This window comes from Alosa alosa, chromosome 6, assembly GCF_017589495.1.
Source record: "Alosa alosa isolate M-15738 ecotype Scorff River chromosome 6, AALO_Geno_1.1, whole genome shotgun sequence".
Lineage (NCBI taxonomy): Eukaryota > Metazoa > Chordata > Actinopteri > Clupeiformes > Clupeidae > Alosa > Alosa alosa.
The window spans coordinates 8,384,329-8,399,212 of record NC_063194.1 but is presented as its reverse complement, the minus strand read 5'-3'; the positions used below and the strand labels follow the sequence as shown (position 1 = coordinate 8,399,212).

The window sequence follows — 14,884 nt, the reverse complement described above, 5'->3', positions numbered from 1 at the left end:
TGTGCATGTGTCTGCTAGCCTGCATGTGTGTGTTTTATATGTCTGTGTGTGTCTGCTAGCCTGCATGTGTTTGTGTGTTTTATATGTTTGTGTGTGTGTGTGTGTATGTTCGCTTGTGAGTGTGTGTGGGGGTAATGGAGTGTGTGTGTGTGTGTGTATATGTGCCTGCATGTGAGTGTTTTTATGTGTGTGTGTGTGCGCGTGTGTTTATGTCTGTGTGTGTGCTTGTGCATGGATGTGTGTACATGTTTTAGATTATGTGTGTGTGCGCGTCCATGTGCTTGTGTGCGTGCCTGTGTGTGTGAGTGCGTGTGAGTCTGTGCGTGCGTACCTGTGTGTGTGCATGTGTGTGTGCATGCAAATGCCCTATGTCTACTGTGTGTGTATGTGTGTGCATGTGTCTTTACGTACGTGTGTGTGTGTGTGTTTGTTTGTGTGTTTGTTTGTGTGTGTGTGTATGTGTGTGCATGTATCTTCATGTGCATGTGTTTGCGTGTGTTCATGAGTGTGTGTGTGTGTGCGTATGTGTAGTGTACAGTCACTAAATGAAAAACAATGGTTCCGTGTCATCCTTGTGGGGCTACATGCCCACCAAGTTTCATGTACCTTGGCCTTTCAGTGTCCCGGGAATCGTTGACACAAAATCACTGAAGAAAAACAAAATCCAGAAGAAAAAAACTCTGACTAAACCTATATGACTGCCGCTTCGCTGCACAGCAGTCATAATGGTTTTTCAAATTAAGAATGTATAGGTTGAAGAGCCACACATTTTTTAGCAGCAGCTGTTTACTTCATAATCATGAACTGATGGGTGACACACTGCTGAACCATTGCTGATATAACATTGAATAGACCGAATAGTCAATTACTTGGAGCATTGCGAGATTGGTCTCACAGTGTGACTCACAAGGTCTCAAGAGTAAGCACAGCAGTGTTGTATAACCACAATTTGTAAAGTGAGCCTTGAAAGCCCATTCTGTCTATTCATTGAGTTGCTGTGCTATGTGATATTGTTAGCCTCCACATAAATTGGTTTGTACTGCTGTAACAGACGGAAACTTACGGAAAAAAATAATTTTGACGCACTTGTTCAGGTGTTTCATGAATTACGATTTTCTTATTCTTGAGTATTCCTGTCTGCCACACGATCCCAAGGTTGATTAAAAGTACCCAATTCAGGATATCATAATCAGATCATTCAGGTAGTGATGCATGGAGTAATAGTTATTTCAGTCATTTATCAGAATTTATACAACAGTTAGATCCAGTCGAACTATTTATGAATTTCTGATTAGAAGAGAGGCAATTTTGTAAATGTAGAATACGGGATAGGGTAGTTTAGTTGTCCGGGGGGGGATTGATGGCCACCTCCTTGTCCCTGTCAAAGCAGCCCCATGGTCAGTAGGTTGGGGGGGGGGGGGTTGTAGTTGGTTGGTTGTCACCGAGGTGTAGAGTTAGTTCAGTAGGATAAAGAAGCTTCCTCTGAACCTGCTGGTCCGGGTGCGGAGAGACCTGTAACGCCTCCCTGAGGGGAGTGGGGTGAACAGTCTGTGTTTGGGGTGAGAACAGTCTTTGATGATGCTGTGTGCACCTTACGCAAGAATTGCTTGCCCTCGATGGCCTTGATGGAGGGGAGTGAGGAACCGGTGATGCCACCCTCTGCAATGCTCTCCGGCCAGAGGCAGAACAGTTGTCATACCATGTGACACAGATGGTGAGGATGCTCTTAATGATGCGGCGGTAGAAGTTCACCAGGATCTGTGGAACTTCTTTAGTCTCCTCAGGAAGAAGAGACGCTGGTGAGCCTTCTTGATCAGGGTGTTGAGGGTCCAAGAAAGGTCCTCAGAGATACTCAGAAACTTGAAGCTGGTGACGTGCTCCACCTCCATCCTGTTGATGAGGATGGGGATACAGTGTGTGTGCCAGCATTCGACTTTCTCTAGTCCACAATGAGCTCTTTGGTCTTCTTGATGTTGAGAGCCAGGTTGTTGTCGGTTCATCACGATATTAGGTGCTGGACCTCCTCCCTGTAGGACGTCTCATCATTGTTGCTAATGAGTTGAAGGTAAAAGTTGAGGAGATTTGGTTTATCTAACCTAACAGACTGCGGTCTGTTGGTTAGGATGTCCAGAATCCAGTTACAAAGGGAGGTATTGATCAATGGCTGCTGACTTTTACTACGAAAACAACCTACCAAGGATATCACAGACAAACTAAGTCCTTCAATCCAGAGAGAAATAAAACGGAATCTGAAAACAGGAAGGTCATATGTTCTGTAAAACAGGAAGGTCATATCTCTGTAAAAACGGGATATCAACGTTGGCTGACAGCAGAACAAAGAAATCTTTTATGTTTGATCTCTTCGCCTGGCACTGAAGCACTTCACTTGTCATCTCTGTCAAAATCTGCTCTTTGGGATGATAAGACGCTATTAAAGCAGAGGCCTTAGCCTTAAGAATTTTAGCATGCATTGTTACGTTAGTCTGGCTAACGTCACAACGCTTCTTAAATCTCAATTCGAGATTGAAAATGGATCTGGGGACCTCTCATTCACTTCCAATTTCCAAGGGGCATAACCAGTAGTGAAATTAAACCTAAATTGGTACATTGAACTTTAACCAAAGCTTTTTGGAACAACAGCCAAATATCTTTCTTAAACAAAGATTTTAAATACAGGTCTCATGTCGGACCTGCAGAGCAAATTCAGATTTGGCAACAGCTTTGTCTGCATTCACCCAGGCTATTGTTACATGGCCTTGTTTGACAATTAGGTTTTTTTTTTACATCTGATCTCTGTGTCCTCAATTTTATTATGCTTTATAATTCAGTGGTAGTTAGAAGCTTTGGTTTATCATTATCATGTCATGAGTCAGTTATTGCTTACAATATCTCACTGATCTGGTCTAGACCTCTTCCAGGGCTGACTGATGTTTGAGTTCTGTAGGAAAGATGCAGAATGTTATCTGTGGTTTCTTCTCCCTGTCTTTTGAAATAACATGGTCATTTTGTGAATAAAGACGTTTTCAAAAATGTTCAGAGAACTTCAGAGAACTAAGGATTTCTGGAATGAAGACGTGGTCATCTGCTGTAAGGTTTCATCATAATTAAAATCTCCATTTGTGCGAGTTTAACTGCTTAGCAAAGTAATGAATAGCACTCGAGTCTCTGACCTCCTGTCCGGGACATGCAAACTGTGTGAATCAGGCATCTGGGTGCCGTTCACACATTCTAATGAAATCCATTACTTCTTACCCAGAGCCTTTTTCCCCATTCAGTGTTTGAGTTATACAGAAGCAAAAATGTTCGTTACTAAAGTCTAAATCCACACATATGTAGTTATATCAGAAATGTGATATGTGGTTATCTAAAATACTGTATGCGTAATGCAGAATTCAAAGATTTTACTTTACGTAATATTTCAAAGTGGTTGTGCATTGTGTCAGTAGACCATGTGCAAATTGATCTGATGCCAAATAAATCAGTTTCATCATTATTCTGACTAAACATGCTGAGGTGCATTAAAAAAATAGAGTCTAGTACCCTCTCTTGCCCAGATCAATGTGTCTAAAGAGACAGGAAGGCTGTGATTGTTTACAGGTTTTCTCAATTGCTAAAACACAATTTCTGAAACCTTGCTCCGTTTTCTTAAAACATTAAACACAAAATCTCAGCTTCAAGCACTATTTGTAAAACCTCTGACTCCTCTTGCAAAATCAAACTTTCGCCTCAAAACAGTTTTACCTGTGCTCAAAATTAAACTTTCACCTCAAAACAGATTTATGTGCTCAAAATGAAACTTTCGCTTCAAAACAGTTTTACTTGTGCTCAAAATCAAACACTGCTCTCAAATCATAAACAAAGTGATCAACATGATATACAGTACACTATCAAGCAGTCAGTAAACAATACACCAAAAAATAAAAAACACATTATTCAAAACATATAGTTCGCAGGGATAATTCCGTCATTGTCTTTTGATGAACGAAAACATCAAGTAGAAATTACTAGTTTGCTTTGCTCTTTGCATTTTTTTGTTCTTCCTCCTTGTTAGTAAGCGGCTAAGGCCAGATTTTTACCTGAATCGTTCAGTTTTTGCAGAAAGCATGAAACTTGGTGCAGGTAGGCTATAGTAGGCTACTACCCCCATAGCTGTCAACCTCCCGATATTTCCGCGTTTCTCACGTATTTTAACTTTTTTCCCGCTGTCTTCCCGTTTTAATATTTTACCGTAAATATCCCGTATTTTAACAATCTCATAACATTAGCTCTACCATCGGACTTGTCAGTCTATGTACTGTTGTCCTGTTGCTACCCCCTTGCCCTTCCAGCGAAAGATGTTTTCAAAGCATCGTTTTGCTTGCTTGAAGGCGACAGTGAGACTATGTAAGATGACAGCGTGGTTGTCGTGAGAGCACGATTCAGTGGCACCTGTGTACGGCCGCACGCACTGTATCTCCGCCTTAACAATCTTTGCTGTATCTACGAGTAGAGAAAGAATTCCCCCAGTTGGTATATTCAAGTTGGCCTACCATAACTTCCAAACTCTGCACTGTAGCCCATAAACTGCATGACAGGCTATTTATATTTTTCTCTAAAATAACCAAATGCATTTGTTCAACTTTATGAAGAAGAATTACGCACTAGGCTACTTGGAACGCACACATTTTGTTTGCCCAGGAGAGAGAATGACGCGCAGGGGCATCGATTACAGGACTTGACCAAATTAATTTAGGCTGTTGTTAGGCGTAAATAAAGTAGGCTACTTTGTTGTATTGTTTAGCTGACCAATGCACGAGCTTGCAATTGCGAAACGGACTAATACTGCAAAATGGCAGACATGTTGGATTTTAAGGAATAGCCATACATTCTGACACTGAGTCAAAAACTGGGGTGCGTTTAGGCTATGTGTGAAGTTTCGACTGTGTGACTAAACCCTGCACTTGCCTGGGCTCAATCCTTCTAATTTGCCCCCTAGAGGCTGGCATGCTAGCAAGGAGGCTAAAACCCATGGATGCTAGCGTCAAGTCTCTTAAATGCTGCCTTTTGGGAAATTAGCTATTTTGTCTTCTATCCTAGAGTTAGATAAATTAGTACATACACCCAATCATAGTTAGATAAATTAGTACATAACCAGTCCAACACATCCTACTGTTAGCCTAATTCAATTGAGGTGGGTGGGGCCAATTAGCATATGCTAAAGTTTCTTTTAAGGACTTATAGTGATTGTTTGAAAAGGTCCATTTTTTTTTTTATTGTAGTTTAGGATTTTACATCCCATAAAATGATTATGCCTGTCAATGAAGCTAATTTAAATATGTAATACCTTATAAGTTTAGCTCCCTCCTGACACATTAGGGCTCATGCTAGTCAGTGAACCAGCACTTTTAGGACACTTGCTAGTGCGTTCAGTGCCCAGTCCTTGGGTGTGCTTTGTGGTGGAAACACCAAAAGCTTAAGACAGGTAAAGTTGAGTATCATCCGCATAGCAGTGATAATCAAATTCATTGGAGCGAATGGTCTCACCCAAGGAAGTGTGTAAATAGAGAAAAGTAGGGGCCCTAATACTAATCCCTGAGGCACACCTGTGGTGAGGTCATGTGCCCTTTAAGGTAGGATTTGAACCAGTCAAGGGCTTTCCTAGACATCCCAGTTCAGATAGTGTAGAAAGGAGAATGTCATGGTTAACAGTATTGAAGGCTGCAGATAAGTCTAGTAGAATGAATACTAATGACTTAGCAACTTAAATGAGGACTTAGCTACTCTCAATGCTTCGGTCACAGACAGAAAAGCAGTTTCAGTAGAATGACTCTTTAAAACAGACAGCATAGGGTCTAGCAGGTTGTTCTGATATAGTAAGTCCAAGACTTGCTTGAAGACCACTTTATCCAAAAACTTTGACAAGAAAGGAAGAAGGGAGATAGGTCTGTAAAAACAGGAATGGTTTTAGAGGTGTTTCCATCTTTATCCTCCTTGACTGATTTTTCACTAGTTTCACATTTGGCTAGTGTCAGTGTCACTACTGGTAGCATAAGCCAGTACCTGGAGGTTACAAACGTTGCACAGGTAGTCCAACTCCTCCAGAATGGCACACCAATATGTTCCATTGCCAGAGGAATTGCTGTGTCTCCCAGTGCAGTCTCAGGAGCATGTAGGAGATTCCAGGAGACAGCTGCTCTAGGAGAGCTGAACAGGATGGTAGAGGGTCCTTAACCCAGCAGCAGGACCAGTATCTGCTCCTTTGTGCAACAACAAACAGTAGGAGCCCTACAAAATGACCTCCTCCAGGCCGCTGGTGTGAATGTCTCTGACCACACTGTCAGACTTCATGAAAGTGGCCTGAGGGCACGATGGTCTCTGGAAGGACCTATGCTCACTGCCCAGCACCGTGAAGCTCAATTGCCATTTGACATAGAATACAACATTGGCAGGTTCGCCATTGATGCCCTGTGCTTTTCACAAATGAGACCAGGTTCACCCTGAGCACATGTGACGTCTAAAGATGTCTTGGAGAATGTAATGCTGCCTGCAACATCATTCAGCATGACTGGTTTGGGGAGGGATATCCTTGGAAGGACGCACACACCTCTACGGGCAAGACAACTGCACCCTCACTGCTCATAGGCATCAGGATGAAAACTTCAGACCCATTGTCTGACCCTGTATTGGTTCAGTGGGTCCTGGGTTCCTCCTGGTGCACAACAATGACTGGACACATGTAGCGAGAATGTGCAGACAGTTCCTGGAGGACGAAGGCATTGATACCATTGACTGTGCCTCCACACTCCTCTGACTTAAATCCGATTGAACACCTCTGGGACATTATATTTTGGTCCATCCAACACCGCCAGGTTGCACCACCGACTGTCAAGGAGCTCAGTGATGGCCATGTCTACATCTGGGAGCAGATACCCCAGGACACCATCCGCCATTTCATTAGGAGCATGCCCCGATGCCATCAAGCATGTCGGGGCCATACGAACTACTGAGTAATCATGAGTTGCTGTGCTGAAATTCAAGCAAAATGGACTAGCTTGCCGCATCATTTTTTCCACTTAGATTTTCGGGGGGTCTTTGACTTCAGTCCTCTGTGGATTGATCATTTTCATTCCCAAATAACGAAGTGGCATCCTTTTGTTCCTAACATATTACCCAGTCCATATCAGTTTGAATCCTACCTCACAGGATGCTCGTTTAACGCATCATGGCTTGGACAGCTGTCCGCACCTCACCATCCCACCACAGGGGTCCCCCAGGGCTCAGTACTGGGCCCCCTTCTCTTTGCTATCCACGCCAATTCTTTGGGACAGATTATCCATTCGCACAGCTTCTCATACCACTGCTATGCGAACTTAATCCCGCCCACAACATTTGAGGTCGGGAAGTGAGCAACTATGCTCGCCCTAGATCTGGCGGACCAATCAAATCAGCCTTTATGATGATGGACAGGTGAGCAACAGCGCCTGGTCTATCACGTCATCTGAGCACGCTTAGATTAAGCCTATGTTTGCAAAAAAAAAATGTTGTGGCTAGAAGGAGACATGCTTTTAAGACCCCATATGGAAAATGCATATTATTTAATGAGGTTTTATCACTGAAAACGATTATTTCTGAAAACTTTGGCCAAAGTTGAGATGTGGGAAAACTCATGGTTTCACTTTCATCAAGGGAAAACAGCATGTTGCATTGTGACATGTTGTTCCCTCGTTCGTTTGAAATCTCCGATTGACCACCTGTTCGAGGAATTTGCGACAGCCTTTCCCAGCTGTTTATAATGTGTTTGTAGCATATCAGTGTTCAACAGAATTATTTTTAAAAAGGGGATATAGGCTATCAGTTTTTTAATAGCTTACCCTACTATGTATTTCGCTAATGAGTGTTGTAGATATTGACGGCACTATAACAAAAGACCAGAAAACAATGTTAAAGGGATACCAGGCAAGCCTGATGCTTTTTCTCTACGAAGCTCCCCCTACTGTCTGTACGTGTCGATACTTGTGCCAGCCCTCGCCCGGTCTGAAGCTCTTTTCCTTTTCTTTGCATCTTCCGTCAAGGGTTTTCGCATGCTTTTTTGCCGGCTCTGCCATTATACACACGTTTGCAACAATCGCTAGCGTTTCGTTAACCTGCCTCTTTGATGGGGATGCAGGATGTAAACTGATCCTGCTTCTCGTGATGTCTGAGACTTTGTGAGACTGAAGGTTGGCGGGTAGGATACACCAAACTTGTAAGTGGGATATTCTTCCTACAGGCAGTAGGGGCGGGCGAGAGTCTTCATTCGCCCTGTAATGAGTCATTTAACCATATACTGACTTATGAAGATGATTAATTAACACGAAAACGTTGCCTGGTTGCTGGTACTTTAAGGCATTTGATTAAGGCATTTTTTTGCGCCCGTCTCCCTACCCATTCATCTTGGTGGAATACTTCGCGAACTTTCCCTCAACACATGACAAACCATATATCAGAATAAACAGCAGACCTTACCGAACATAAAGGAAAGCATTCCCCTGCACAGTTAGCCATTCCAGAGTAATCCGGTTTTAAATTTGCAGCAATGTCTTTATGCATGTCTCCAACTTTGCGGTTCCTAATGTGTTTCAATTGTTCAATAAGTCTACATGATTTTATAACAGGCCAAATACAAAATAAATGTTACAAATATCACCTAGATAAGCATTACAATCAGAGGATATACATATAGGGCAGAGAGACGCTCATGAGTTCATGCTTTGTTTTATCGCTGGATTTTAAGATAGCCTATTATGGCAACTGATTGCATTCCAAGCTACAGTCAACTCTAGCAGGCACTGAATGACTGGAGACTTTGTGAATTTATAGATTGACATAATGTGCTGTCTCTGCGATTGCTGCTTTTGATCAGTTAAGATTTATTTGCAATCTCCTGTGGTGGGCTGGACATAGCATTGAAATGCCCGCCCAGATTCCCCATTCCGCCTTGACCCATTCACACTGGTGGCGGAACGAAAAAACTCAGCAAAATGTCTAGGGGGCTTGGTAGTAAATTTGGCGAGACACTTTGTCCCGCCGTTCCGCCTCGGTCTATGTGAAAGGGACAGTCGTTCTGCGATTCTGGTACATAAAATCGCGGCGATTTTGCAAGTGTGAAAGGGCCTAGTATCTGACAAAAGATCCATTGGTTGGATTTTCTGCTCTTTGGCTGTCTACTTGGTGAGGGGCAGAGGCAGATAGGGCATGCATCTTCCGTGTCTGTATTTCTTGCTGAACCAGGCTGTAGGCTATATTTATGCTGTCACTATGAAGAGACGCAACAACCATTATACATCTCTCCCATCTGGTGAGCTGATATTTTCACACAAAAAAATGGATACATGTGTATGGGGGTCTGTGAATGTTGCAGTTGTTAAGCCTACAGCACATTAACAGTTAACAATACAAAGTGCACAAGAAACATGAAAATATAGAAATGCCATAGGCCTATGTCATAGAAATTATGACAGTAGCCTATGCCTATTTAAACTTTAACACGACCAAGATGAAGAAGAAATCGGCTAGACTATGTAGCCTAAATTGTCATTTCTTAGTCGGGGACAACATAGCCATACTGTGCCATACTGTAATTTAATTTAGTCTGATTCAGTATAGTAGGCCTAGTCAAAAGCCTTATGATCTAGATTTCTCTGCCAATGGCAGCCAAACAGAGCCCTGTGCTCCTCCTTCCTCGTATTTTCCGTCCCATAATGCCCCCACTCCATTTTATTCCCGACATACACAGCGGTTTGAGCTGAGCAAGATGGCGGACAAAGCAGGTATGCTTGCATTTAACCTTAGGAGTTTTGGTTTTAATGTTGTATCTGTTTTTTAATGAAAACCCATACTATACAAGACATGTGTGTATTTATAACCATTGCCAATTGCTGTCGCGTAGCTTTATTCTCGCTGTCAGAGCTTCAGTGTGAACATTTTACTCTTAAGAGTCACGTCAAGGACTTTCTGTCATCCAAACTGGCCAGACAAATGTGTGCTAACTTGACGATTATAGCTACGATGCTAACTTACCATGAAACAACTTCCAAGGAAAATATGTTGGCTAAGTGACCAGCTCTCTATCCGAATTAATACCTATTATGTAGTCGTAAAACTGTTTTGGATATCTGTGTCGCCCTATTTTCCAATTAAGCGTTAGTCTAAAATTCAGCTAACGATAGTGTTAGCTAACTCGCCACTCGCTAGTGCTGGCTAATGTAGACCTCTGCAACCTGTGTCTACAGCGGGCAGCTGCACACCAGTTTGCCTTCTGTATTACTAAACTAGAATAACTTATCTCTCTCGTCGTAGTTCTTTGGTGTTGACTTCTAATAGCTTTTATGTCAGTTGTAGCAGCCCAATAGTCTTTGACAAAAATGTATGTTAATATGTCTATGAGAATTACGTAACGTTAATTCGTACATAAGTCAGGTTTCTAAAAGCGACTGTAGGTAACTAAGAACACAAGGAAAGGCTTTTTTAAGCTAACGTCACATAATGCCAATAACATGTATACATCAATTGAACGTGATAAACGTACTGACATACGAGTAGTTTTATGAATTATTATTCATTCTTTGCACGAGAAGCCACACTGAAACAAGCCTCGCATCTCTGCACATCGCTGAGGTAAATACATGTATTTCTGTTTATTACAGTGGCCCTGGCTGAAAAGAGGCTTATGGACGTCAAGCTTGGAGAGTTTTTCTCCTGGCTTGGCACCAGGGACTTCACTCCCAATGGACTACTTGGTTCAGTTCGCAAAGGTAGGTTATGTTTGTCTGCCTGACGGCAAACTCAAAGTGCCATATTGAAATATTACTGTGTTAATTCAAGTCATTGTGCCACAGGTCAGGAAAGATACTACAATAAATACATCAATGTGAAGAAGGGTGGCATTGGTGGTGTTGCTATGCTACTGACTGGATATGTTGTGCTGAGCTACGTTTGGGAATATGATCACCTCAGTAAGTAGCATGTTTCATTAAAAAGCAAAATCCACATCTCGCTCACCTCAAAACTGTTTCTAAATCTCTGTCCAAACATTTGCTTTATCTGTAGAGCATGACCGTTGGAGGAAGTACCACTGAACCGCCCACATCAGGGACCACAAGGCTCTGAAGTGGCCATGTCTGCAGCAGTGTCTTCATGCAACCCCTTTCAGCTTTTCGTTGTCTGTACAAAATGATAATTGTGACCAACAATAAAACTAAAATTATTTGAATACAATGTTGTCTGTTTGGAGATTATTAATGAATCTGTCTTTGGGAAAGAAGGAACTAACCCTAACTTTGGCATGCAATAATTACGTGAAGTTGGGTGTAGTAAAACAGATCCTGTTTTTATTACAAATGCTGGCAATTTCATTTACAACAAGTTTCCATGTAGCCATTTCTGGTTTCAGCCACGCTGAAGCAGCCTTGATCTTGCATTCATGGACAACTAAAACGGCAAGTTCATGTATTGGAGGGAGGAAAAGAAAGGGAAAAACAAATGTACAATGAATCACACCATTATGATTAGATTAGATTCAACTGAAGGACTGATCTGGCTGGTCAAGATTCCAAGTCCAATTTGTCCAAATAGTCTACACCTTAATCATATGAACTTGTTTTGTTCCTTTTCAGTACAGTTTCGCACCTAGAGAATGCCTAGCTTCTTCCCGATCTTACAACTTAATGGTGAACAATACTAATTTGCTTTCCAATTCTTTTAGTAAGGCAAAAAGGTAAAGGTTTATTAGAGCTCCAAATTGCCACAGCCCTTTCACACTACATTTCATGTTTCCAACCCAGGAAATGAAAGGTTAGTATCACCAGTTCCATGGGTAGGAAAAGATGTGCTGTACAATATACACTTGTCCCTTGAACAAGGTGAAGTCTAAACACCTTAAGATTTTAGGCAGTTGAAAAGCCTTATCAGAGTCTTGTTTTAAGAGGCTGAATGTATCATGACTGGCACACTGAAGGCCCTGAGATTCCAACTCTGAGATGAAAGGTCCCCATAGAAAGCTACTGTCCACTGAGGAAAGCCAGATGTCCTTTTGTACACTTGTTGGCATAGTGACCCTTCTCGCCACACTGCAAAAAAAAAAGGGGGGTGTTAAAGAGAAAAACATGTTGTGCATACCCAACAGTAATTAAATACGTGTAAACATTCAAACCTTGTAACAGGTGACTTGATCTAATGGCCGAGGACCTCTGTTTCCCCCCATATTGTTTTGAGAATTCATTGGTCCTATATTGTGCGGCATCCTTTGTTGGTGGTTAGAATTTATATTGGTCAGCTGAATCAGTGACAGTGACGACCTGTTTGTGGACTGCATGGTCTGTTAAGAGTGAAGCATAAATGATAAGTTAAATGTAATTTACCATGTTACACCATCACAGGCAACAGAAAACACAATTTCCGGTCATCACCACATAAGCACTTACATATTTTTAGGTATATTTTGGAAGTTTACAACAAACAAGACCACTGTTGCATACCTTCTGTTGAGTATGAGCCTGCAGAGGCAGAGGAGGTTGTTCAGTAGCACCCATCGGCAACTCAAAACGTGGGCTGAGAAGTTAAAATGTCTACAGTTTAGTATGACACATCAGTTTCCCTGTATCCTAATGCAATTTAAAAATCAGCGAAATTAAGACTCACTGCATGAACTTGCAGGACCTCCCCTCCGGACAGAAGCCAACAAGGTAGTTGACACAAATGACTCTTCGTGTATGTCTGTGTCTACAATCCGGGCCTAAACATACGAGCACAAAATATTAACAGGATGTCAGGATCTTAATTTCATATCCTATCCTTCTAGTAAACAATCTGATGGCAGAACGACATCAAGCTTACCATGTTTACAGAATCCTCTGTCATACCACGGACAGTCTTTAATCTTTGATTCAGGGTCAATATGTAAAAAGGGACATTCTTTGTTGCTGCACTCTCCTGTTTATAGAAAATGCCATGTTTAATAGTCATTAAGACAGAGACAGTGGACAATAAGCCACAATGAACTTGAATGAGGAGATACCGATACTAACCGAATTTGGAATAAAAATAGCACTCAGGCATCTTGGTCATGTCATACTCATGAAGGAACTCGCACTGGTCCCCCTTTTTGCATAACCCTCGAAGCCAGTGTTTGCAAACAACTGTTTTTTCTCCACTAATGTGCCGGAAGGGACACATGCCACCTGTCCAAAACACCACAATAACCATTTTTACTTTCGACACCGTTATTTAGAAGTTTAAAGAACAAGCCTGCTTTTTCTACTGTAGACAACTTACCCTTCATGCAAGATGCCCTCATGAAGAATTCACATACAGCAGCACCAGATTCTGCATAAGTAACCAAAATGCATTGTTACTGACAGCGTATATAAAAAAGCCCCGTAAACATAATATCTATGCCCATAACTGTCCAAGACACGGACGGTGTGCAATTTTACAGAGTAATTCACTGTTGAAAATATCAATCCTTCACACATTAATTCACAATAAGCCTGCACATGTTTTAAATACACGTACAAATACAAATACAGTGGTTGTTCGGTGTACTTGTATGATTGTACACTCGCAAAAAAGTTCTTGCATCTTTGTTATGGCGAGCCTAGGAGGCGTTATCTGCTGCTAGGCTAACCCCGCTAATGTTAGCTAGCGTTAGATACTAGGTAACGTTAACTCCTGCCGAATAGGGATGAGGTTTCATACTTACTGTCCATTCCAGGAAAAGGCAACGGTTGGGCACCCAGCTGTTGCTCAACAGCAATCTCCAGATCAAATTTAAGGTGGTCAACAGTCGCTATTAGATCCTGCATTTTGCCTGTTTTCGTTTGCTAGCTTGCCTCACTATCCAGCTAGCTTGTGATGGTGTTATTTACTTTGTTGTACTATTTGGCTAAGCAATTATGACATTAAATCTCAGAAACAACTTGTTTTTCAATGTTAATTAGGATCAATTTGTTTACAATTTTTTAATATAGCTCAATATAATATAATAAGAAGTACACTGCAACAACACCTGTCCCAACAACCGATCTTCCACAAGCTTCGCTAGTGTTGGGGTGAACTCTGAACTCTGAACTCACGTTTCAAAGACAACTTAATCGAACTCTGAGTTGTCGATTTCAATAATTAGATCTAATCAGTGATGGTTCGTCTGTTGACAATCTTTGCAGTCTATCATTGCAATGAGATTTTATTTGATCTATTGATGAAAAATGTTTACACTTGAATTTATATGTTTGTTTGTGAATTTATACATCGTTTGTGTGTGGGGATCGCAAGACATCTAGCCTGGAAACATTTTTCTTTCATTTCTCAAAAACGTCAAAACCATGCAGTAGGCTACACCCAAATCTAAATCATTTTATTTATCATATTTATTTTTAAACACAAGAGAATATGAACATGACAACATACAAATTACCCAATATTAAGAAACTTTATTAGAAGGGAATAGGCTATGTTGTGAATTGAAATTTGTCAAGATGCATATTAGACAGTGAAGAGCATGAGCATCAAAGTGTGGCAAGGATTGTAGGCTACACTCAAAGATCCTTGAGGTATTTCACATGTGAAAGGTTTTAGCCAGGCCTGAAACAGACAAAAATAGACAAAAATAGTCAATTTACAACAGCCTCAGACAGGCAGACAGAACAGAAATTCTAGGCTATTTAGTGAATTAGCCTATTATAGTACTTTCGATGTCATTTGAATTAAGTATAAGTATATATACTCTTTTGATCCTGTGAGGGAAATTTGGTCTCTGCATTCATCCCAATCTGTGAATTAGTGAAACACACACAGCACACAGTGTGGTGAAGCACACACTAATCCCGGCGCAGTGAGCTGCCTGCATCAACAGCGGCGCTCAGGGAGC

At 41.5% G+C, this 14,884-nt stretch overlaps 2 protein-coding genes across 2 annotated transcripts; one reads left to right on the top strand and one right to left on the bottom strand.

The window, feature by feature from the left end:
* Positions 1 to 9,690: 9,690 nt before the first annotated feature.
* atp5mf (ATP synthase membrane subunit f) lies at positions 9,691 to 11,235 on the top strand. Its single transcript, XM_048246972.1, has 4 exons — positions 9,691 to 9,788; positions 10,665 to 10,772; positions 10,857 to 10,973; positions 11,068 to 11,235. Exons 1-4 carry the CDS (start codon positions 9,773 to 9,775, stop codon positions 11,094 to 11,096), a joined length of 270 nt encoding a protein of 89 aa, XP_048102929.1. The 5' UTR covers positions 9,691 to 9,772; the 3' UTR covers positions 11,097 to 11,235.
* A 91-nt stretch (positions 11,236 to 11,326) lies between these two features.
* Positions 11,327 to 14,066, bottom strand: cpsf4 (cleavage and polyadenylation specific factor 4). Its single transcript, XM_048246971.1, has 8 exons — positions 13,718 to 14,066; positions 13,291 to 13,341; positions 13,044 to 13,196; positions 12,853 to 12,948; positions 12,658 to 12,751; positions 12,495 to 12,567; positions 12,170 to 12,334; positions 11,327 to 12,086 (listed from the first exon to the last, which is right to left on the bottom strand). The coding sequence occupies exons 1-8, from the start codon at positions 13,818 to 13,820 to the stop codon at positions 12,018 to 12,020; spliced, it is 804 nt and encodes a 267-aa protein (XP_048102928.1). The 5' UTR covers positions 13,821 to 14,066; the 3' UTR covers positions 11,327 to 12,017.
* Between the last annotated feature and the right edge of the window lie 818 nt (positions 14,067 to 14,884).